The sequence below is a fragment of the Chrysoperla carnea genome, chromosome 3 (genome assembly GCF_905475395.1).
Source record: "Chrysoperla carnea chromosome 3, inChrCarn1.1, whole genome shotgun sequence".
Taxonomy (NCBI): domain Eukaryota; kingdom Metazoa; phylum Arthropoda; class Insecta; order Neuroptera; family Chrysopidae; genus Chrysoperla; species Chrysoperla carnea.
The window spans coordinates 5,233,898-5,261,538 of NC_058339.1; the positions used below are offsets into that span (position 1 = coordinate 5,233,898).

At 30.4% G+C, this 27,641-nt stretch overlaps 2 protein-coding genes across 2 annotated transcripts in view; one reads left to right on the forward strand and one right to left on the reverse strand.

The window, feature by feature from the left end:
- Positions 1–1,099: 1,099 nt before the first annotated feature.
- Positions 1,100–3,013, reverse strand: LOC123296852. Its single transcript, XM_044878528.1, has 3 exons — positions 2,875–3,013; positions 2,512–2,810; positions 1,100–1,846 (listed from the first exon to the last, which is right to left on the reverse strand). Exons 1-3 carry the CDS (start codon positions 2,933–2,935, stop codon positions 1,748–1,750), a joined length of 459 nt encoding a protein of 152 aa, XP_044734463.1. The 5' UTR covers positions 2,936–3,013; the 3' UTR covers positions 1,100–1,747.
- Positions 3,014–4,649: 1,636 nt separating this feature from the next.
- The window catches only part of LOC123296853, a 30,326-nt gene continuing 7,334 nt past the window's right edge, over positions 4,650–27,641 (forward strand). Inside the window, exon 1 of the mRNA XM_044878529.1 lies at positions 4,650–4,883. Coding sequence (XP_044734464.1) covers positions 4,817–4,883 — 67 coding nt within the window. The 5' untranslated portion in view covers positions 4,650–4,816. The remainder of the gene's footprint in view (positions 4,884–27,641) is intronic.

Consider the following 27,641-nt stretch of genomic DNA (forward strand, 5'->3'; position numbering starts at 1 on the left):
TTTACTGATTAATTCTGAAAAACTCGGAAAAAGTCTTACTCTTACTTTATTTAGCTGACTAAATCTTCATGAAATCTCTTATTAATTCTGAAAAGTTTGAATTTCAAAATAAGTATTCTGAGTTTCATAACAGATTTTCTGACTTATTTCCACAAACAAGACCCGGCAAGCTCGTCTTTCGTCTACTTCATCGAAATCTGAGCACTCAATTTTTATGCCGACGGAATTAATCGACTTATGTAACGTTGGCAAAAGTGCACTGATTCAAATAAAAGTATTCACTGGGATATTACAGTTCAAAGTAGATTCATGAAAACGGACAAAACTTTTGAAACAACCCAATAATTGGCCATTTTGGGATTGGAATAAGAATAGAAAGAGGCCAAATTCTGGTAAACTTTCGTAGAGATTAAATATTTTCATAGAAATTAAATTTAATCAATGACATTTCACTGCAATTCATCACTGTGAAGCATAAATTAACGATTTCTGTAAAAAGAGTGAACGAGATACAATTTATGGTCATCTGTCCAACCAGGGTTTCTGATATACGCAATCAGGGGCGTAGGAGCCGTATGGGCAGGGTGGGCAGCTGCCCACCCAGGAATTTCCCTGGGTGGGCCATGCCCCTTTGTTGAAGAGATTAAAAATTTTATTGCTCTATTAAAATTTCGTGTAGGATAATTTTAAGGGCAAAACAATAGTTTTTCACTAACAATTGACCTTTCTGCCCACCCAGCAAAAAAAAAATTTCGAACCTGCCCACCCAGCAAAAATTTCGTTCCTACGCCCCTGTACGCAATACATTATGACTGTTTTACATTTTTTTTAAATTGAAAACTGTACATATACTTTTACCTGTGTAAAATAATCTCTATACTTATTTCGAGTATCGAAAAAGGGGAGGGGCGAGAACAAAGAAGGTGAAAGACTACAATGGGGTGGTCTTTACTTGTAAGTCCATCAAAGTGGGCGGGTATTATGCAAATTAATACAATATTTATAGATAAAAAGTATTTTTTATTAAAAAAAAAATATATATTTACAAACTGTTTTGAAAAAACAATTTCTATTCGAATACTAAAACTAATAAAATTTTGAAATATAAAAGCACATAACACAAACAATGAACCTTTTCATTTTTTAATAATGATTCAATTTTTATATCCAGAAAAAAATGTAGAAAAAAACAGTATCCAATCCAATAGAATTAGTTTTAATTATGTCGTTTCTCTCTATATCAATTGACTGCTGTTTCGTTTAAAATCAAAATCAACAACGAAAGGATCCATTTTACATTTATTAATTTACTTACGAACACATTAACGAGGTACTTCTGAGATTCACATTTTTGTGCACTTAATTACAAAAATAATAAGTATAAATATGGACGGAATTTCAAGAAAATAATCTATTTAAAATAAAATAATTCTCCTTTTTTATTTTAAGATCAACCAGCCCCATTCGCACGGAGGGATTATTTGGGGTCAAAATAAATAAAATACTTTATTGTACTCGTATATAAAAGTTTTGTAGATAAAATTTGTGTTTTTTCGATAAAACCACTTGCAACTACGAAGGCGAATACTGTTGAGAAATTATCAATTAGGATGATTTCAAGTATTTGCAAGTTATTTTATTCGGAGAATCGTAGTCATTTCTTTTAAAAGTGAGTTTGATAATAAAGGCACTGTCGTACATGTCAAAGGCAACAGTTTTAATATGTCTATAATTTATAATAAATATTTTAAGCATAGATAAATCTATTTGCAAAATAAACAACGAAAACTCCTATAACTGAAGAGACGACGGTGGTTGATGATAAGTGCAGGAAACTACTGCCAGACTGAAAATAAAAATAATATCAATTACATTTAAGTAATAACCCAAAAAAGTATTAGAAAATTTTAATTTCACGAAAAGTTCAATAAGGTTGTGTTCTAAAAATTTTTTATTGCCTCATTCGACGTTAGTTATCGTTTTAAACAACATCAAAAACTACTGAAATATGAAGGCGTTAAATGTACAAATAGAAAGAGAGGCAAATAGCACGTAGTGACGTCATAACTTGCGACTACCATAGACATCAAGAGAGATTCAAGAAAAAAAATAGATAAAATTATTTAAATGCTTCTGCTTTCTTGATTATTTTTTAAATACGCCTAATTTTTGAGGTTTTATTCATTTCTAGCAAAGGGTTTCTAAATCGTACCACCATTTGTTCACTTAATTGTACCGTAGGATTTAAGTATTCGAAAATTTCATGATTTGTAAGAGCAAAGCAAATTAAGGGTAAGGAAAAAAGTTATATAAACTTCTGCAAAATCAGCGATTCACAAAATGATGATACATACAATAACTATGAAATACTTAATGATTTTGAAAAAATTAATGACATACAATCATTAATACATCTCCTTTTTGAAATCTTGAAGTTTTGCTTTAGGTGGTAATTTCAAAAACTACTTAACTTTTAGGAATATTATTAGAAAAACATAATTAAATACTTACAATAATATAATAATTACATCGATCACCTTGGCAACATTCCGAACATTTCCAATCCTGATACCAAATATGTGTACAAAGTGGCATATTTTGTTTACGTATTCGTTTACATTCATCTTTAGCAGCACATCGTTTTGATACATAATATTGTTTAATGGATCCTTGTGACCAATATGGTGTACTGCCCCATTCAATTTCTGATAAACAAACATCTTCACCTTGTTCACATGTTTTTATTGTATTTAAACATTTCTCAACGTTATCCTCTTGTCGATGACACACATAACATTCTAAAGCTGAACCTAAAAATACGAATTCATGAAGTTTATTCAAATATAAATTATACTTATTAAATATTATACTTACAGAAATTAATAATTACAGTAAGTAATAGAATATATGAACAAAAACATTTAAAATAATCCATTTTGAAACAATAAACTTTATAAAGTTTTTTTATTTAATAAATCTTCATGACGCCACACCCGTAACTATGATACACTGATACAGGTGTTTTAATAAACAAAACCACTACCTATGAATCATCCATTACATTGGATACGTTCTTTTCTTAATACCAATATACTGACCAGTATGATAACGACATCCTTTGTAATATTAAATACATATAAATTAAATGTCAAACTGGTACTGGTCAGTGTAATGGCATTAATAAACGAACGCAAAAATAATATTTAGCAATGACAAGCACCATGGCATTTATATTGGTTTAAAATTAAAACAATAGATGTCAGCACAAAACTGGTTTTCAAGCGTCTTTAATTTTATATGTAATATAAAAATATAATAAAATGTAAATGTAAAATGTAGTTTATATCTTGCTGGAAATGGAAAAATCAAAGGTCAATAAAAATATTCAAATTCAAATGTAAAAACCATAAAGAATATACAGGGTGTGCCATTTTAATCTATGAATCTGAATATGTGGCCCATGAAGGTTAGAGAGAAGGAAAACGATCTCTACGCGCTAAAGCATTAGCGCGCGTCTGTTTCTGAAAATTTGTAGAATTTACAGTTCGTTTTTCAGCCACCAGCCGCGCTGTCGTCCGTAAGTAGTATCTGCGAAGATAGCTGTTTATGAGTACAAGTAGATGAAGTTAGTACCATTCAAATTTATAAAGTAGTATAGATAAATTTATAAAGTAGAATAGATAATTTATTCATTAGTAAATAATAATAATTAATAATAATTTCATTATTTGCTTTTTTCCCTTTGAATGATATTATATACACGTATATTAAACGTTGATAGATCATTTGTAATTAGCGCACAACAGCCTGCTTTTAATGAGACAACTTAGCGATCTCAGCGCCTCACTTATTTTATCCATATTTTGGGGACAATATTTTCTATAGCGATCGTTCTCCTTCTTTATAACCTCCATGATTTGGCCAGAAAGGCACCTATTAAAAAGTTACCTTATTTACGAACACGACCTAACTTTTTATCTCCTGAACACGCTATAAAAATTTCATTTTGTACCTTTTTTATTTTTGAGTGTACACAGACGGAGAGACGGACAGACAGACAACCGGAAATGGACAAAATTTTGTTCGTAGCATCGGGAGTTAACTTAATATACCTTGCCCTGTCGCTCGTACATCCTTAATTACTGGTGAGACATGAAATTTTTCGTATGGGACTGAGGTGGAAAAGATTAGCTGAGGACAATGAATTTTCAATCTTTTCTGTGTATTTGTCTTCAAGACAAGAGTAGAAGACACCCCGTTGCATCCCATGATATTTAACACCTAAGAAAAACATTCCACCAGGTTTTAGCACCAAAAGTGAGCTGTTTGTTTCATTTTCCTTAATCTGTTACTTCTTTGACTGTACTATATGAACGTTTGGTATAACAATGATAACGTAACACGTTCTTATATACAATGGCAAGTTGTTATATAACAACAATATTACGACTGACTCACCATCATAAACTTTAATAGCGACATAAATGATTTTATATAAATGAGAAAATACGTTACTCTACTATTATATTTTTGTTTTCCACATTTTCACATTCAATGCACATGCGCATTGATTATATACAGCATAAACAATTATTTTAATATAAAATATATATCATGCTAAATCCTGCAGTAAAAGAACCTGAAGTCATTCGCTACTAACTTATATTCACTAAAACAGTGAACGGTGATCACTGCAGCTGGCTGTGCTGTTATCAAACTTAACGTTTATTTAGTTCTTTGAATACGTGAAAAATAACAATGTGGTTTTTGTATCGCTGAAACGTTATATAACGTTCAATTTTAAACAACGTCAAAAATGTTCAATGTTTATAAGTTATTCTCATGGATAGTTTTATCGTTTTTGTTATCTTATTGTGATTTTGGTAAGTCTTCATTAATTTATTGTTTTCGTTTATTTTAACTTTTGAAATTTTCTGCACTTATTGGATGACTTTTGTGGGGTAGTTATGGAAGTTATTTGACAAGCGGCAAAAAATTTTTTCTGTTTTTACTTGCTTTATACTGTTTTACAGCAGTTTTCGAAAATTCTGCCACGCTTGATTTCAAATTACCGTCATACTGTCAGTTTGCAGTATCTGCCATTGTTTTTCCATAAAAGTGCATGTTATAACAGGAAAATCGTACTTCAGTTTATCCAATTAGGATCCACTTTTTCCGGTTTACTTCAACCCCAGCCCTTTCTGAAACCGCCATAAATTTTTCTGCCCCTAATTTTTTGGTTTATTAAAACGGGATGCTTTGACTTACCATTGCTTCCAGACAGTTAGGGTCCACTTTTTTCCCCAGATTTCCACACACTACTTTATCTCGAAAATCGCCGTTCTGCCATATGTTTGTCCTATGAGAGGAAATGCTCCAAATTGACTCAGGAGACAGAAAGGGTTCATGGATTTTTGACGCACCATATCCTAGAATATTATATTTGCCAGACAGTTTTATCGTTGTTAAAGCTGAACGCACCCTCGTCTGCGCCCTCTGTTTCAAAATTTGTAGAAAATTTTATCCTTTACAACTTTTATAATAAATGTTAATACGATTGAAGGAAAAAGAAACGTGATATTATCAAAAAACTGATTTTCGCGACCTTTAACTGTGAATATCTAAGGACGTACACGCGTGATGGTTTGAGACTACTTTTGAAACAACATTTGTACTATTAAAATAAAGGTTTGCGCAAAAAATCAGCTTATTCCGTTAGATTCCTAAGTGAAACCCTAAGATGATTGGAGTATATATAGGTATATCAGATTCTGTTTATGTACAAGTATACTTTCCAATGAAAGCTCTGAGCTGAAAGCAATCGTATTAAGCATTGAAAATATTTTCTTTGTATACAATATATCATCAATCACCTTGTACCATTATGTAAGAAATGTGTGACGATGCATCTGTTGTACAAATGTATCATGAAATCTTCTCGGTATAATAAATTACACCTGAAGCAAACTTTATACTTGAAAACTTCTTATCGTATACATGTACAATATACAGGAGAGCTGATTACATTTTTTCCGCGCAATTTCCTTACTCATTAATATGGTTGGTTCACACTACACAGATTTTCGTCTATCGAAAGAATTTTGTCTGTACAGTAAATAGGTATACATTTTCTATTCGCATCGAGCATGAGTTTTATATCAGGGAGTTTCCATTGTAACGACAGACTACTTTATTAATATAATTGTAAGTCTATGTTTTGCATATATTAGTCTAGCCAAGAGTGTGATAGCTCTTTGGATTCAGAATGATATCTAGAAAAATGTGCTAAAAGTGTTATTCAGTACATAAAAAATTGCAAAAGTTATAAAAAATTAATGATGAAAAAAGAGGTATTTCGTTTTTCGCCAATATTTCATAAAATATTAATATTTAAGAAATTTAAAAAAAAAGATTCTTAAAGAGGAGCAAATTTCTAATAAAAAACTCCCACCAATAAAAACCCTCACTCCCGAAAGTCTTTCTCCATTATTTATAATTTAAATTGACGCTAAAAATATATAAACTTATTTTGTAATAAACTTATATTTTTTGTACATTTTATTTAAGAAAATTTACTAATCTTACGCAGCACTCGTGAGCCTGATTTTTTTTTAAAATTTATGTTGTATACAGATTGTATTTGTTAACTTTATACTGTATACATTTAAACAATAAATCTACAGGATATATGGAGCTATTTATCTAGGTCTAGGAACATAAAATTTCAGGATATAACTAACAGCTAGGATTTATTTTGATAAAATTATATTAAATAATCTTGTTTCAAATAAAATAAACAATACGCTGCGTTCGCCTCTAAGGATCGAAAATCTAACTAAATTTATTTTGTAAATTGTTGTTTAATGTAGTATACAGTGTGTTTCTAAAAAGTAAGCAGATTTCTGTTGATAGACACATTTATATGAATGTGTGGGTAAAAATAAATATGTATATGTGTTCTTTTAAAAATGTTTTTTAACTTTCAACTAAAATATAAAAAATTTCTTAACACGAGAATTTTTTCTAAACAGTCTCAATAAATTATTTAATTTCTTATTTACAATAAGTTAGTTTTTCTTTTTAAAAACTCATACATTTTGTGTACGAAAAAAGCAAAACAGTTTTGACTGTCAAAATTAGTTAATAAGATTATGTAAGAGAAACCAGGAAATGACTATGATTTTTACATTCATCTACAGGAAACTCAAATGCAATAAAATGTTTTCGTTTGAGATATGTATTTATTAAATAAAAATGAAAAACTGATACAATTTATTTCTAATGTAATGCTTCTTGTCTCGCAAACAATATGAAAATGTTAAATATCGTAAACTTTTCAACAAGTTTCATCGAGTTGTGTTCATAAAATAACGAGCTTCTTCTAGACATGTTTCCTGAAATACAATGAAATTCTACTACAGTGGAATCTCTATAATTCGAACCTCGAGAGAAATGGCAAAAATTTCGAATTAACAAGTAGTTCGAGATACAGAGAATTGAATTGCTAAAATTTCGATTTAGAAAGGTACGATTATTTAACTACGACGTCATTATATTTTACTAACTACGATTAAACGGAGTTTGTTTTTTGAAATTCGATTTATAAATTAATTTTCGACTCTATAGAGAGAGATACCGCGTATTTAGGGGTTAGCCGGAAATAAATGGCACTTTTTTTCTTTAAATTACTGAGAGTAACGAGTTATCGAGGTTCCACTGTATATTGTTTCATATATGATATAACTTCATATATTTGCACTCCACTATTTCTGTATTAACAACTTATGCTACAATGTTTCTCCATTTAAAAAATGTTTTTTTCTTTAGGGAATATGATGTGATGTCAAGAGGTGGGCAGGGTGAGGGGATTTCTGGGAAGAGAGTAGTAATATTGTAGGGAACAAAAGTTTTATTATTTATATATGTTTTTTTTTATACATAATAACATTGTTTTGCAACAAACTCTGTCCTCTGTGTAAAAATAATGTTAAAATGTTACGAATTTTTTCTCTTGTATAAAAAAACTACTTAAAAATATTTTTAACTGATAAAAAAAATTAAATAAGCAAAGGAAGATATTTCCAACCGCAAATACAAATATTTGTATTACTTATGTAAAGGACTAACTTTTGTAGAGCTTTAAGGTCGTATATTTATACAGAGTGTCCCGTAAATCCTCTTTCCTTTTTTGATCCGATGCACGAATAGTTAGCTATTGATTAAAATGCGCAGCCAATCAGTAAAAATACTTCATTTGGTTTTTCTCGATATTTTTAAGAAAAGTCGCCAAACCTAACTTTTACCAAAACTTTTAAGCCATCGCCCTTTCAAAACGACTACAGCGCTTGTACTTGTGGCATGATGAATAGGTCTATTCAATACGGTTAGCCACCGGGACTAGCAGTCTAGTTTATATCAGTCTGTGATGTGTGTTACCCATTTGACGTTTATCATGTTATTTGTTAGGTTAAAGTATTTACCTAATAAGCAATCAAAAATTTGCTTTTTATTTTCTTAATAGCGTGAAAATGGAACTGAAAAAAGGTCAGAAAATCCATTTAACATTAACAGAAGGAGATGAATATGAAGGCACTATACATCAAATAAACCCAAAATCTTCACGAATAACTTTATATGGTGTAAAAGATAAATCAAATGGTATGATATTTAACACTCTTCATCATTATCAAAAGAATGAAATTCGAGAAATCAAAATTATTGAAGAATCTAAAACGAAAAAACCATCTTCCAAAGATGTACCTACTCCAATAGAAAATAAACCAGAAGTTTTCGACGGATTTAAGGACATTTGTGAATATAAAATTAATTTACCAAAATATGAACTGGATCGTTTGGAATTTATGAAAAAAAATGTTCTGTATTTATCAAAAATAAATAAACAATTTTGTAGTGCTGTGAAATATTTAAATTCTTGTGAAAATATAGCAATTGACGCAAAACATGTGGACCATGGTCGTGCAAGTGAGATGAGTTTGTTAGTTATTGCATCCTGGAATACTATTTACGTGTTTGATATCAAATTAATGGGTGAGCAAGCATTTGAAAAAGGTATCAAAGACATTTTTGTAAACGAAAACATTTTAAAAATATTTCATAGTGGTGTCAAGATTGTTGATTGTCTTAAAAATCGATTTAATATTCCTGTAAGAAACATAGCCGATACACAAATTTTAGATGCTCTAATCAGATATAAACGCGAAAAACAAGAAAATTTACGAACATTATCAGAATGTTTGACAAGTTTTTTGAATGCACCACACAATTTTATTGATGAGCAGAGTCATTATCCAAAATGGAATGAACGACCCGTTCCAGAAATCCTTCGACATAAAGTGGGTGAACGCGTTACATATTCGATTACTTTATATAATTGTATGCAACGTCAATTACAAAATGATTTTTATGACAAAGTTGATACGTTTATGAATTCGATGTCGAAATTAGATCCAGGTCAGGCGTTCTATGCATTAACCAGGCCAGAAAAAATGTTAAATATATAAATATACCAGCAATTTACCCGACCGCTTCGTTGGACAATTTCAATTTTAAAAACAAGTGGAACAAACACTTGACTGAGTTAATTGTTAAAATAAACTGTAAAAAAAATGTGGAATGTCACTGCTAAATTAGAAGAGTTAAAAAAACCAACAAAATTATGGCACCATTTATTTAGTTTTCAAAAATTTTGATATAGTTTCAAAAAGGGCTGTGAGGGGTTTGAAAGGTGTTTAAAAAGTTCTGCATCGATTAGGCTCAAATTTTGACATGATATACAACCAGTTTCAAGGCTTGTTTTTATCTATTTTTAACCAACGGGGGATGAAAAGGTAGGAAGTGAAAGTGGGGATGAACAATCGAATATTTTCAAATATATACCCAAATGGGGTATCAAATAAGAAAGCATGAAGTGTACATTACAAAACTGTAATCTCGATGCAAGGGGATATGGAAGGAAGGGGTGAAAGGGAAGGGAGGGGGGAGATGAACGATCGAATATTTTCAAATATACCCAAGTTTGATATCAAATGAAAGGTTATGATGTTTACATTAAAAAATTGTAAGTAACATGAAAATCAATTTAGCCGTTTAAAAGTTGTGAACTCTTTTATCGGGGGTTTATCGAATTTTATAAAATTTATTAGATACTTCTCATTTATTTCTATTCAACCATTATATCCCACAGCAAAGCGTGGTCGGGTTCAGCTTTGGCCCTAAAATTAGGCCTCCGCATTAAAATAGTAAAATTGACGAAATTGTAAATAAAAGGAGGATAAGTAATCTTTTTTATGAAAATATAATCAAATCATAAGTATCACCATCTATGAATAGTAATCAGAAGCTACCAAAGATCAGAATCACTTAATAGTTAATTATACAGCTTTAATTATTATTACATATATATATATATTTATATTTATGTCTTATGATCCCGAGGGGGACGTAGGGCCTCAAAAAATGCTCGCCAACGAACTCGATTCTGTGCCATGGACTTGACTTCTCCCCAGGATTTTCCTTCTTCAGTAATTTATTGCTCCAGGATTCTTCGCCAGGTATGACGAGTTCGGCCCACCCTTCTTTTTCCTTGGGGGTTCCACTCAAGTGCTTCTTTGGCAATGCTGTTGTTTTGCCTCAGTGTGTGAGCAAGCCAACCATATTTGCGTTGCTTGATAGTGTGTCTTGTGAGTTGGTGTGATCTCCAGATGGGTCGAAGTTGCGCAAACGCTGCCTTGGCTTTTCTGATTCTTTGTTCTACATCTTCATCAGTGCCGCCGTTTTCAGAAACAATACTTCCGAGGTATTGGAACTGTCGTACACGCTCTATGGGTTGGTTGTTAATGATAAGATCTTCGTTGTTGGCGTTGTTTATTCTCAACTCTTTGGTTTTTTCTTCGTTGATTTTCACTCCCACTTTGTTACCTTCTTCGACTAGGTCGTTTATTTTGCCTTTAATGTCATTGATATTATGTGACATAATTCAAAGATCACCAGCATAATCAATATCTTCTAGCCGTTCTGTCATTTTCCACCTGATACCTCTGCGTCTGTTTTCATTGACCTTTCGCATCACTTTGCCAAGCACTATTAGGAATAGGAGGAGAGAAAGCAAGCAGCCCTGTTTTACACCAGATTTGACGGGAAAGGGGTCGGTAAGTTTGTTTTGGTGTATAACCTGACACTCATACCCCTCGTAAGTTTCCTTGATGATTTTTACCAATTTTGTGGGTACTCCATATTCTGCAAGTCCATTATTACATAGGTGTTGTTTTTTCGATTGAAAAGTTTTAGTTTCTTATGTTACGGTGTTATATCTGTAGTTATATCTATAGCATATCGCTGACGATTATGATGACTACCAAAATTCGTAAAAAAGGCGTCTAATGCGCCTATAGAAGTTTTCATTTCAAAAATTATTCCTTATAATTAAAAAATTTACTATATTTTATATACAAAACAAGTGAAAACAAACAATTGACTGAGTTAATTGTTGAAATACCATGCATAATCAGTGTTGATTTCTTTATCACATTACACATACAAACATGTGACACATACATAACTGATAATCAAGTATAGTACATATTATAAAATTTCCGCCTAATTGGCGCCCTCACGGGTAAATAGTGATGTTTACGAAAAAATGTTTCAAACAAAAGTTGTTTAATTTTTGATAAGAAACATTTACATTTAAACTTTTGTTCTATCTCTAACGGTTTACAAGATGGGTCCTACGGACCCAAGACCCAATTGACCTATGATGCTCATTTACGAACTTGACCTCCCTTTTTACGTCCTGAGTACGCTGTAAAAATTTCAGCTCGATATCTTTTTTCTTTTTTGAGTTATCGTGTCCACAGACGGACGAACGGACAACCGGAAATGGACTAATTAGGTGATTTAGTGAACACCTACGACAAAATTTTTGTCCTAGCATCATTATTTTTAAGCGTTACAAACTTAGGACTAAACTTAATATACTATGTATATTTCATATATACATGGTATAAAAATTTACTATAAAAAAAATACAAATTTTTAAATTAACGTTAAGAAAGTTTATGTACAAAAGTATATTAAAAGCTGCAAATATATAAAATTAGTTAAACATTTTGTCAAAATTATTTTATATTAAGGTTTTTTTTTTGGAATGTAATATATCTTGCAATAATTAAATAAAACAAATTAAAATAAATTATACTAATTTTCTTTTATTAAAATAATAGTAAATTTTTACAAGAACAAAAAATAAGTGCAAATGCTAAAAAATAAACTTTTTAATTTTATCAAACCTTAAAATAATCTTAAAATATCCCCCAATACAATCTACTCTATTTGTAATATTAACAAATTAACCTATGGTTCATAATTCCGTAACACTCTGTATATTCTAAATGATGTTAAAGAACGGCCCTGGAACTATTTGAGAAGTAAGTTAATTTAGTTAAACAGGTAAGTAATGAAAATGGAGAGTAATCCATTATAGTTTTGTCTCATATGATTTAGATTTGCCGAAAATAAATTTATTGACGGCAAATTTTTGCTTTTAAATTACAATCGGACTATCGGAGATTTTTTTGTTGGGTGAATACAATAGTTTAAGCTGGCAAATGACCGATGAATTGACGAGACACAGAAATGACAGCTCCAGAAAAAACAACCACAGTATTTGTTAAAGGCTTATAAATAACTGTACCACAAAACATTCCTGTTTTTAGTTTTTTTGAGATAATTAACAAAAATTTTCACAAAATGTATGAAATTTAATATAACTACATAACGTTTGGCAACGTTGGACATGTGTTGAAGATATGTCATTGTATTTATACGTCACAGTGTAACTTTTGTTAAAATTTATTTTTAATCATCAAAACTCTTCGAAATAATTGAATATATAATCTAATAATTTAAAAATATTAGTAAAATTATACATTTTCATCAATTTAAAATTAAGAAAAATTGGTTCTTTTAAAGTTGGCAACAGATTGTACATTCTCTGTATAGGACAGAGTGAGAGGGATAATGAGAACACCTTCTACTTTCATACACTTTTAAAAGATGAATAACTTATCATTATGATGTAAACAAAGCTTAATGTAAGTTAAAATCATATGTAAAACATAAAACACTTTATTTGACTTACAAAACTTTAACTTTCTTCTTCACACATACACAAACAATGATGTGGAATGTGTGTATAGAAAGTTTTAATCAAAGCACTAAATATTTGAGTTTTCAATGAGAAAACAATATGGTATAAGTTAATACTACATACCCTCGCACTTGTATACCTACGTAGCACCCTTAGATTTTAAATAAAGTACTTACCCTATACCATATTCGAATATAATATTGCTCATTTTAGAATATTCCCTAAAATTAACGATGTGGCTAAATAACCGCTGTGTCTTGTACATTTCGTAAATTTCTTGTTTTCATCGAATATTTTCATTTACACAATCGTCGCATCAAGGAATATATAAAATAGCCATAAAAAGTCCTCAATAACAGCTCCGATTTTGGTGATTTTTTTTCAAATGTTTATTTTTATATATTATTTAAAATCAGAAACTTTTCAGAGACGGGAAATTATACGGAGGGAGAAAAGGCAATGTCCCGATTGATGTATCAACGCCCACCCTAAATCGCTAAGGATTGAAGTTTAAAATTTTGAGAGGATATTGATTTTATACTGTATGTCTCATTTAAGAAAGGATTTTTGGAAATTCATCTTTTAAAAAGGTGAAATAGGGGATGAAAGTTTGTATGAAAATATGTACAAACCATCATTTTCGAGTTCACTACTTAACCGATTTTAAAAATTTTCTCAACTTATGTTACAAAGCGTTAGCTGTCTCTTCTACCTACTCTGCTCCCTGCCAATACAATTATATTAACATATTTTTGTTAGCTATCAATGTGCAAGTGCTAGAAATTATATCAGCACTCGTAAATCTATCGGCAGAGGCGGATAAGCAGCCCCATAGTATTGTGAAAGGGCAGACGACGAGATGGGAAGTTATGAATATATTAGAAAAGTTTTATATGAATTATATTTCATCAAAAGTTCATAATAACTTTTATTATTTACGTTCTTTTGTTTTACACGGAGAGAATTTGTGTAGTTGCAAATAATTAGGTAGTACCTACTTATATTAATGCCACATTGAGATATTACAATGATATGAGACATATTACAATGATATGGTTTGCGTCAGTAAAGATATTTTCACGAGGCGGCGATGAATTCGGTTCTGCACATAATGAATTACTTCTATATATTTTTGCATTCAGTAGAAAAACGCAACGTGTATCCCAGTTTTTTCTTTATTTTGTTATGAGAATAATATAGCAGAAAAGTTTTAAAATACATAATACCATTCATTGATTTTGTGTGGTATAAGAGTTAATTTATAGTTTAAAACAATTTATAACCAATACTTTTCAAACAAAATGGCGCAGAACAATAAAAAGTAAATAATTACTAACTGTAAACTCTGTGAAATTAGTACTTAACTATAGTATCCAGTCAAACAAGAACTAAAGAGAAAATCTTTTAAATCAGTCAACATGCGGTTTTGAAAACACTGTAAAACAAAAATCCTTCAATTTTCCAAATGACAGTTTCCCCAACTCAAAAGACAGAAAAGTATTGATCAAATTTTACACGTATTATAAATAATTAAAAATCGTAAAAACATTTTAAAAAACTGAGTTGATTTAATATTAGTTTGGTCAAGGTAGGCTAAACTCTATCATGTATAGAAATTTCTAGGTAGATTTGCTATACCTATTTTTCTGTTTTCAACTTTTCACATCAGAAAATCTTGAGCAGGTACACACCACTTATAAATGAGGCAATATTCGTGGTTTTACTAACGACAATTTAGTTCAATGTGTATTGTATTGCAAATTGTGAAATCTGTTGGTTGGTAGATTCAGGCACGTAACTAATGATGTGATTCATTTGGAGGGGGTGAAAACTTTGGAAATTGGGGCGTTTTCAATGTGGTAAACGGAAAAAAATGTCAATTAAACGCCCTATTAAAAAAATATGAAAAACCATTTGCTTCTTTCTTGAGTGCAAGATAAATGAATATAATGAGAGAGAATAATAGTGGCGTACAAAAATATTGGACCGTTTAGCGTGACCTTCACAAGTTAAAAATGCATCTGCCAAAAATGACCGTAAAGTGACACCTCATATTTGTATGTTGACGATGAGCCAACCAATCTTCCGCACGAAAGCATCCAAAACGATATTTAGATAGATATTGGATATGGCATTAACCTTTCAAGTTTCTAGATACGCACCTGAGTACATTACAGTATTTTACAATGGTAGAATGTATCCATGTACTTGAAGAATACTTTTATGGAGGTAGAATATGTTGAATTAAAATGTACCACTTGACGACAAACCTTCTAAAAAGATAGACCATTATGGCACGTTGTACCTACTCGTACTCTACTACCAATACCAAACAAACATTTCTACCAAGTCGTGTACGGAAGGGGATTATTCTATACAGAAAGGACAAAAGATATATTTTGTATTCTATGTATGTACATACGAACAATATTCAACAAAATAAATGTCAGATTCGTTTTTTAACCGGTCATACGATCGAATAGTCATCTAAAATGAAATACACAGACACTTTATATTATATTTTACATAGAATAGCTGTGATGAATTTTGATGATTGTATATTTTAAGGTAGTTCCAACATGGTATATGCAGTTCCTATACTGAGGCACAAATTTTATCACTAATATAAGTATCGTTTAAAACTCCACACAAATACCAATTTGAAAGTCCCGCTAATGTACTTTATTTCGTTAACTACGATATATACCAATAGATGTCAGGAAGAGTCATATTTTGCAGTATATGTTTTAGTTTTTCATGAAAAGAGGGATAAAACGAAGACCCAAAAAACCCTGCATACTCATTTTCATGAAAATCGTTGGAGCCATTTCCAAGATCGTTGTTATATATATAAATATACAAGAATTGCTCGTTTAAATATATAAGATATCAAAAAAAGCTAGGAAGACAGTTTTGAGTTTTATATGCTTTGAATGTAAAATCACGAACTTTGCAGCTTTTGAAGGAGAATTATAAAAAACAATGTGATACGAGCATTATATATATTAGACACACAACACTAATGGAAATAAAATTAATAACATGCGGATAAAGTTATTTAAAATAAAATTTTTGATGAAATTGACATAGGATAGCTCATATCAATTTCTATGTGTATCTAGGATAACATTACATTTGTTGAAATTAGTTTCGTTACTAAATACAGTTTAATATGAATTGACGACATAAACTTTGTTCTATTTTCAAAACATTTCTCTTACCCTTTCTCAAGAGACACCATTATACAAAAACAAACAGTGTGAATATACCGTATGCCCATTTTAAATCATCTAGCTGATTGTTGTTTTACTCGGAAATGCACATTGTGACCATTTTGTATTGAAATGGATATATCTCCAAGAAAATCTATTTTTATCTCCACAGTACTTGATGCAATAGTCGAAGAAATAAAGCAGTGAATTGTGTAAAGCAGTGTGGTAAGACGTATCGTGATGCGATTTTTTACATTCGATTCGCGAGGGCTTTGTGAACAAAAGTGATGTGGGAGAAATGTAAAACTGGAAAAACAGCAACAACTAGAAACTAAATATCGATGGAAATGAGTCTAATTTTGTTATTTGGAAGTTTTTGCCGCTGAACTGGAATATCACAACGAAAATGGTCCCGAGACATCTGCTGCTCAGGGCGGGCAGTATACACCTCGTCTCTTGGAGTTTTACAAATTATGTAACATATTTTGTCGAAAGTCTTTACTCGTGGGTTTTTGCGTTCGCTCAACACGAATATTACTATGCAAATGGACCTCGAAGTATCTATTGACCAAGGCAAACCAAAGGGAGACGCCCAGGGACGAAATATGTTACATAGTCTCGTAAAAATCCAAGAAACGAGGTGACTGCACGACATTTTGCTGTAAAAGCTAACACTTCCGTTGTTTTGAAATAGAATGCAGTTAAAGTTTAGCGCTGGCCAATTTATTTTGAAACGAATCATCAGTATAACGTCGATTCATGACGGCATTACCAATGGCCATTATAGTGATATATATTTCGTAAAACGCCCGATATTTATTGTTAAGTATGTACCTAACCTATACAATAGCACGAATACAAACACAATAGAAAAGAAGAAGTAAAGCAAACGAGAATTAAATGTATACAATAACGTAGAATAATAATTGAGTTTTGTTTGTGTAATACTACCAACATTAAAGATTATTTACAAAATGGTATTATATGTTATATTATATATTTATGTTTATATTATGTATATCATATAATATAGAGTATACAATATACATACAATATAGAATATCATAAATATACACTCATTTTAGTTCAGTACCGAATTGCATTGTAATTTTGAAAACTTGTTATATTTGTTTGTATTCGTAAATCCAAGAAATTATAGGTGGCACTATAATAACAGTTGAAGAAGGAACTTTTTATTATGCCAGGAAGATATTCGCGTGTCGTACTTTAAGGGTCGCATCAGACTCTACCCACGGCTTGTTAAATTTAAGATGTAGTAGGCATGGAAAATGATTCTTTTAATGCCTCAGTAAAATGTCAATATATGATTACGAAAACAAAAATTATAAATTTAATTTAAAGTACAGTACGTAAAGTACAGAATTCTAAAAAAAGAACGTGCAAATTAAATCAGATATATCGACATCTGACGCCTTTTATAAATGCCAAAGTTGAAGATTTTTCTATATGCCATCGACATATCATACTGTTCTAATACAGTAGGTCCTATTATTTACATTTTGAGGTTTGTATGTAAGCTATAGTACCTCTGTAGAATGAAAATTAAACACATAAATCATAACAAAATGTGGAAATATTTTATTTTTATACCATGTATATATGAAATATACATAGTATTATAAGTTTAGTCCCAAGTTTGTAACGCCTAAAAATATTGATGCTACAAAAAAAAATTGGTATAGGTGTTCATAAAATCACCTAATTAATCCATTTCCGGTTGTCCGTCCGTCCGTCCGTCCGTCCGTCCGTCCGTCCGTCTGTGGACACGATTACTCAAAAACGAAAAGAGATATCAAGCTGAAATTTTTACAGCGTGCTTAGGACGTAAAAAGTGAGGTCAAGTTCGTAAATGAGCAACATGGGTCAATTGGGTCATGGGTCCGTAGTACCCATCTTGTAAACCGTTAGAGATAGAACAAAAGTTTAAATGTAAAAAATGTTGCTTATAAAAAAATATAAAACTTTTGTTTGAAACATTTTTTTGTAAACATCACTGTTTACCCACGAGGGCGTTAATTAGGTGCAAATTTTATAGTATGTAATTAATATAGGAATATCAAAGTGAATATCTTTTGTTATTTACGTGACGTCAAAAAAACAAACGAATGCGCATCAACACTTGCGCATTATATGAGAATATCAGTTAAATATGTCAGATATGAATGAATGTGAAATGTGAGTTATCAACACTGCCTATACATGGTATTTCAACAAATAACTCAGTCAATTGTTTGTTTTCACTTGTTTTTATCTACAATACATTTAGGAGGATATTATATACAGGGTGTTCCATTTTAATACATGCATATTAATATCTAGCCAGAGGTGCCACCTTTTAAAAAAGTGCCTTAACAAAAATTGTAAAGTTTGATGGGGAACATCAAATTCGGACATCAGATTTGACCTTAAAACTTGATAAAGATAATCCGCGGAACAGCACCCTTTTTTATCTTGATTCTTCGTGAGTGGCTTCCTTTTTGGCGAGTCTATCAAACACTACGACTTTTTTAGAAAGTTCTGTGCTTCTTTCAAATAAGTCGGAAATTATCATCACTTGATAATATTAATATAATATTAATACTGCATCGGATAAGCTGGTCTACCACCTCGAACACGTCGTATTTAAGTATTTTTGTTTTTCAGTACATACATAGTTTACTTTGTAAAATCAAGTGCAGGTCATAATTTCCGGCAAATTCCCTGCTGACTTTTTTAATAACGATTGCTTAAATATGATTTTATCATGCTGAAGAAAGTTTGATAGAGGAAACCACTCATAAAGTTTCAAGTATGTCCTGATCATTTAACATAAAGCGTACTGTCCCGTGGACTAGGAGTTTCTGAAGAGCTACACTTCTGTGCAGACCATAATATAATATAATATCATCACAATGATATTATATACTACATATATATATATATATATATATATATATATATATATATATATATATATATATATATATATATATATATATATATATATTATAGACATAAAAAGTTTAATATATTTGCTATAAAATAGATTACGTATTACAATGTCAGCAAAAAACTTTTATGTACCTATTGTAGAATTGAATTGAATTGATGTTGAATTAGAATTCGTTATTAAACATTATTACATTGAAATAAATTGAAGCTGTGGTTTAAATTACTAATTGGTTCAAAGCTCATTCATTCTATCATGAGTGTTGAAGCACACAGCACAAACGAAACGACTGGCTGTGTGCAAACATCGACACATTTAGTTAATAGTACGTTTGTTTGATCGTAGTCGAAACATACAAGTTGGACTATTTTAATCTATTATTGCTAAAAGCTCGTTTTATAGTTAGCCAATCAAAAATAATTTAAACAAAGTTGCAGAGTTTGTAAGGGACATCATGTTCTGACATTAGGACACTTAGTTCTCCGGGTTTTAGATCCAAAAAGATAAGAGATAGAATTACACTTTAAGTTAGAAAGTTGATCCTCAAAAAGAAACTAATATTTATACAGAGAAAATGTGATTTAAAATTATGTCATTATTGCATTTAATCATCTTTAGCCAAAAGTTGTCAAGGGCAATAACGGACATTCGCCAGTGTCTTTGACGTACCATTTATAGTACTTTAAAAAGTGTATGATATACCCGTCAAATTTTTCATTTATTTGACGATAAATACTTCTTTAATTAAACGACTCTATTTGCTTAGAATAAATTACTCTATCCATTCTCGTTGTCATTTTCAACAGATGATTTTCCACTCCTCGATGGTGTATTCATTGGGGGTCTTATCTACTTACCGTCATATTTCCAGATCAATCGAACCTACAGTAGATAAATTCAAAGGTTTAATCCTCGTTTACTTGGAGTGTAAAATGTTCGAGTTGGATGTTAAATGCGATGTTATTTAGCCTTTTGTTACAACTTAATTATAGAAAACGATAGAATATTATTTCCCTTGATAATATATTTATTGTGCGATAATACCTACGTATATTCTACTGTTTTATTTAATGAACAACAAAGCAGACTTGAAATAAAATAATAAAATATAATATAATAAAATAAAACAGAAGCAGATACAAAGAAATGTGTAAAAATAAACACAGATAATTATGTATAGAAGGAAATACGATAAATAATTCTAATTGAACGATATCCGTATCGAACTTATTATTTTATATAGATATTATTTCACTACCTTGTTTTTCTATCCCATTCTTTATCAATTTCCATGAATTACTCACCATTTTAAAACGTATCGTGCTGACTAATAACGAAAAATATCGACTCACGGTCTAAAAATTTTTCCGCTTAGAAGAAAAAAGGCTAGAGAAATAATATTAAGATTTAATTTTGATCATTATGTAATTTTATTTAACCCACTTGACACATTTTTGAATCGTATTTTACATAAAATAACATCATCATAAATTTATGTGAACTTCTTTGAACCCTTGAATGAACTGTTATAACTAGTGGCGATCTGGAGCTACTCACTTAGCATCTAGACAGACGTATATGGATATGCTTTAGATGATTGTAGGGCTAAATAACTTCAGGGAATACTACAACATTTTACAAGGATTATGAGATTTGATATTGGAGTGACTGTATAGGCTTATGTATTTTACTATTTACATTATGAATTTAATGATAGGCCAAGAGCCTGTTTAGTTTTTTTTCATTTATCAATTTTATTTACATTTAACGAGGATAGATATAAAATCCTTTTCCGGGATATAAAATATCAATAGTAATTTACTTCTTGTTTATTTATAGGCAATTTTATTACAGATATGATATACAAATTACATAGTGAACAAAAGTAAATCTTAATTTGATAAAGGAATAAGAAAATTCTCGCGTAGATAAGAAAAAGCTAGGATAGAGAAATAATATAGGTATAAGTTGGACCAAAGTAAAGTTTTTTTAGATTCTTGGACTATGAATGCGGGGGATGAATTTTACACGATGAGAGTGACACATACCAAAACCTCAAAACGAGCTATTACATTTATATAAAATGTAGAATTGTGAATGTATTCACCAGACCTAGACGTATGGATAGATAGGTACCTATCTTGTTAACCTTTTGTATATACGAGAGTAGTGTAATTGGTGACCAAGTCTAGTTCAAATAAATATTTTCAATTCCTTAAAATTGTCAAGCAATTCGTTTTTCTTAAAATTGTCAAACAAAAAACTTGCCTGGAAAAAATATATATTTACCTCTAAATAGAAGTAATATGTGCCTAAGCATGCAGAGTAGAGTTTACATGAAGAGTGCTCAAAATATCATGACCACAAAAAATTATAAATCAAGCTTTTGTAGCTAGCTGAACCAAAAAGTAGAAAATTATTTCTATAAGTTCAAAAAAAAAATATAGAGATTAATAAAAAAATAATTTTAACGTAAAAAAGCGTGCTAGATTTCAATTATTGTAAATATTTTATTTCCAAATATTGATAAAAGTAAAGTCATTATAAAATATCTTACACCCCACGCTTTTTTACGATAAAATGATTTTTTTTAAATCACTCTAATTTTTTTTTTGAATAATTACTTTTTTCTTTTTAAAACTATTATTTATTTTCTATTTTTTAGTTCAGCTAGTTACAAAAGCGTGTTTTTATAGTTTTTTTATTAATATTATGGAATGTTATCTGCGCTTCCACCATAAATATATGAGTTATTAATACCTAGCATAAAACCACTAAATTCTACAGATATTGATCAGAATAATCGGTTTTATCAAATTATTGTATTGTAATCGATCCTTGATAAGTATGCGAAGTTTCAATTAAATCCGACGATTTGAAGTGGATGAAAATCATGCTCAAATATTCCGTTACATAGATGTACATACCAACCTAATAAAAGCGTGTTAAAAACATGATTGAAAATCATTGCAATGACTTTGAGTGTACGTGCAACGTATTTGTATACATATAACATATACACCTATTTATGAAAATAAATTATCGTTGTACGTAAATTTGGTAATTCGTAAGGTCATAAAATCAAGCCGAAAATCATGGCCGAGGAACAGGTCTGTTTTGAACGAATTATTATAATGATGAATTTTTGTTGACTGCCGAATTTGAGAAAACCGTACCAAAAACTAAAGTGTGTCAGAATTATGTCAGCTACAATCTTGATTCGAATTTTTTTAAGTGAAAACTTCTATAGCCTTTTTGATAGGGTAAAATCTTATGAATTCGTGACTGCAATGGTACGTCGTCTTCATCATCAACATGTTTTTGCTAGGTATATCTATAGCTATATATATATTTCAACAGAGGTATAAACATTGACCTAGTGCCACAGCCGTGGGCTTCAACACCGGAGACCAGCGTTAAAACATGGTTATAGAATCTTAAAATGTTTTTTTTTATTTTTTTTCTAAACTCGTAAATTATTTCATTTAATTTATCACATATTTCCATCAAATCTACCTTGTAAACAAAAAATGAAATTGGTCTCAGGTGTCATATAATAAATATTAGATTAATGTTACTAATTTTAATCAGATTAATGTTAATAATTTTAATTTTTAATATTACAATGAGTTTGTAAATTCAATATACCTACAGTTTTAAGTTTTCACTTCTGTCGACAGTTCTTATTATTACCTCCGACAATTTTTGTATCTTTTTCGATTTTTGCCCCAATTTCTTAGATCAATTTTTGTATTATATAAATACCTATTTCGACTATACCAGCTAGTCATCATCAGTATGAATTAGCTTAAGGCTAACCTAGGCTCTTGTGTCGACGTTTTGCAAATCGAACTTCATATTTTCATCCTTCGATTTTCGTATTTCGCCGATGTTCTTTTTCCTGTCGTTTGTGTTAAAAGAAATTTATCGACAACATAATACGTAAAAACAAAGTGTAGTATTTTTTCAAATTTTGTAGGGATGAAATGAATTGAAATACATTTTTCGAATTTTCAACTCTTTCGACAAAATTCGGAAATCGAAAACCTCGATTTCGATAAATTCGACACTCAAATTATCGTTACAACTTTATTTTTTCTTATTACCAAACTGATCTTCATCAGTCCTCCAAATGGTTGTCAAATAGAATCATAGAAATTTCGTTTCATTAATGATTCACGACCTAATAGTATTGTAAGAGAATCGGAAGTAAAATTGATGTTTTGGATGTTTAGGCGCCAAGTTTACTCACTATTACATAACCATATATATATATATATATATATATATATATATATATATATATATATATATATATATATTATATACGAATTTGAATGAGTATGTAGATTTGTTATCCTTGTTTGTAAATCGATTTAATTATTAAATAACATAAACGTTAGACAAAGATCAACATATAGAAAATTTAATGAATATGGTACGTTTATGTTTGTATGTATAAGTATACAAAACCTACGTTAATAAATTGGTTTATGTCCATTTACAGTGGAACTTGGATAATTGGGATCTGGGTAAGAGAGAAACCTTCATAACTGGAACTCATGCTAAGGTCCCAACACTTTGGCATTGAATTACCTCTGGGACGAAGCAAACCTTTATATCTGGGATTCGTTTTTTCGATTTTATCGTCGTAATTACCTATATAACTGACACAGCGAGTGAATTTTACATGAATTAACCTCTGTAACTGAGAACTGAGGTAACATCGTTTTATCGTTCATCTAATTTATCGTTCATCGTTCTAAGTAAACATAGTTTTGCTTAACTATCATATGGATGTTTATTTGAAAAAATGCCGAAAAGTAGGCTTAAATCGTTAATAGTAGGTCAAAAACTGAAGTTAATATCCGTTTATAAAAGTGGGAAGTCACGTGATGAAGTCTGTGCCAAAATCTACTCTTTGTAAAATAGAGAAAGTTAACAAATGTAGCCAATGCATTGAAGATCGGCCAGTTCTTCTGCGCAATTATTCTGTAGCAGGCGAAGCGGGTTTATTTAATGTGTCCACTCGATAAAATGTTCACCTTATAAGACTTACAATACTTCTTGCAGCTAAATATTTTATTATTTACATGAATATTTTTATATATTACCTTCTGAAACCCTCTGTAAATGAGATAGGTACTTCTTTATACCTGGATATCTGAGACACTGGGTAAGTGTAATACTTCTATAAGTGAGACAAATTTACAAGTACCTTGATGACTCACTTATCCAGGTTCCACTGTATTTTGGATTAAACTTTTTTCTTCCGCTGTTCGTTTTACCAAGACCTTGTCGAGACAAAAAAAAAATTAATTTAATTTTTTAGTTTTATGAATAAAAAATAGGCATACCTGTATCGAGGGTCAACGAAAACGGGTGGGGTTGTGTTAGAAATACGTTTTGTAATCCCAAAATATAATTAATCTCGACAATCGTACGTTTCGTCTGCCATACTTTACACATCATTTTTTTTGTACTTAGAACGAAACAACTTTCTAAATAGTGATTTACTAAAGTGAACCCTTAAAGTTTACTTTACTTAACATCACAATACATAAATTCTTTTTTAAAGTAGTATGGTCACGGTATCTAATATGTATATCAAGGTATACTAAGTTTAGTCCCAAGTTTTTAACGCTGAAAAATATTGATTCTACGAACAAAATTTTGGTATGGGTGTTCATAAAATCACTTAATTAGTTCATTTCCGGCTGTTTGACTTCTCGTCTGTCTGCGTAAACTTGATAACTAAAAAATGATGAGAGAGACAAGCTGAAATTTTTATAGCGTGCTTTGGACGTAGAAAGTGTGGTCGAGTTCGTAAATAAGCAACATAGCTCAATTGGGTCTTGGGTAGATTGGGTATGTGCGATATCCTTCCATTATAGTACTGATTGGTATACGTTCCATTTTATTTAAAAAAACCTTTATACAAAAACAGTAAAATTTATTATTTAGGTATCATGATCGTTCTCCCTTAAAGCAAGTATTTTTCTCTTGACATTTTTCAGGAACTTTTGTTTCTTTTTCTATTTTGTATACCTTTATATTGGAAAGTAATCAATTTACTTTTTTTCAATAGGTGTATAAGAGTAGAGACAATTATTTCCAGTTGAAAAATTTATGTTATTGCCTTCTTCATTTTACATAAAAGGTATATTTAACCGTCAGCGGTACGATGGTACCCTTTATTTATCTTGACTATGTCGTCTTTTTTAGACAAATTTTCTTTTTATCATCAACATCATACAGAGAAAAAGCATGTTTAATGCATTCAAGTGAAAATTTAACATAATATATGCTTGAAAAAGTCAGTTTATTCTTTCATTTAAATCTATCTCATTGAACAACTGTCTATAGTATGCCCTATCATCATGAATTTTAGCTTTATTGTACTAGTTTTATTTTATTGATTCCTTTCTTGAAACCTTATTTTTTTCGAAAATGTTATAAGCTTTCGCACTGTTAATTTATAAAAGTTAGTATTTCTCGGAATATCAGTAATTAATAAGAATGAAATAAATTTATTGAGAAAGAATGAAATAAATTTATTGAGAAACTTTCCCGTAATGAAGTATTTAAGTATTATGTAAGCAAATTTTCGGTGACCTTACACACTCACCCATCTCTATAGGAGAAAATAAGAAAATCGTTAAATATGACGATATGACCCATTTTGTGTCGCATTTTTGAACGCAAGGGCTAAAGACTTCAGAACCCAACCAACTCCTCTTTAGTCGACAAATTCCACTCAACCAACTCGCAATTCAGAGCTTTCAAAAATAAAATCAGCTTCAACATAACAAACAGCTAAACGTTCAAGATAACAAAAATGAAAAAAATAAAAAAAAAACCAATAGATCACAGAATCACAGACTCGGTAAAATTGATTCCATACAAAACTATTTGGGTTGGAGCTTAATGGAATTTTAAAATCGAATAATAAGAAAACCGAGAAAGAGATGTTGCAAAATATTAATAACAGCACGAGACTTTCAAACAGTTATTGCTTCTCGGAACTAAAGTATATTCAATGTCAGTGGACAGCATTGCACAATGTTTGGACTGTTCCTTATGCAAAGAACAGCTACATTGGATATTAATTGGATTTCTAGGAAGTTTCTAGCATCATATAAACGTAATGTATTTAATTATGTTGTGTATTTTAATGAGATACCCTGAAACCAAATATAATTTATGTCATCATTCAAGAATATACAGGGTGAATCAGCGGACATATTGATATGTTTCTAATATTATTAAATTGCGAAAATAAGTTTATTTATAAAATCTATACAACATTTCAATTTCATCCTAATCATTCTCGGTCTGTTTGTTATATTTTCCGGTAAAAACTAAACAAAAAACTACCTTTGTGTGGAGGCTATTCCATAAAAATATTCGAGACTTACGTTTCAAATTTTGACGGTGAATTCTGTTACAACTTAGACAAAAATTAAAAGTAAAATCTTTTCGACATATATAGTCTAGGAGCCAGGTACAGTTTTGGTCAATTATTTCTTCTCGAGTGAAACTTCGTAAAATGCATTAGGCACTTATACTACGAATACTCGCGACCGTCAGCTGCGACTCCGTGGGTGGGACGGGCAGTGGCAGCCTCCCACGCATGGAGGAAAAAAAAATCTTTTCAGTCATTTCCTCCCATTTGAAAATTTGTCAGATTATAGTTTACCTAGTATTTTAAAGAAAAAACAAAGTCAGCTGACCATAACATGGTGGATTATATATCAGCTGGCTGCTTGAACATGAAAAAAAAAATTTATATTTTCAATGATTTCCTCTCAACTAAAAATTTACCTGGTGGTCGTTTATATGCTACTATGAATGAAAATTAATGTCAGCTTGCTATATCTAAGTGGAAAGTTTGTCAGCTGGTACCTTCAAAGGTGTAACGCAGCAACATCGATCACCTACTGTATCTTATCAGCTGACGACTTTTCCCTTGACTTACAGCTAGCTGATTTTTTTCATTATTTACTAGAGCATATTAACAATCATCCTATAAATTTTCGTCCGGGAGAAAATAACGTATCTTAAGTTATTCGGCAGTATGCTTGATTTGAGTGTTTTGATAACAAATTTAAAGTTAAATAATGGAGAAAATGTTGGTATGAGTGAATTAATTAATGAATAATTTATTGTAGTTAAATATTTTTTTAATTTATTAACTTTCATTTCAACGAATTCATTAAAAATAACAATCAAAATTAATCACTTTCATTCTCGGCTTTGGCTTGAGTCGCTTTCATCTCTCTCTGATTCACTGTCAGAGTCGCTATCAGAG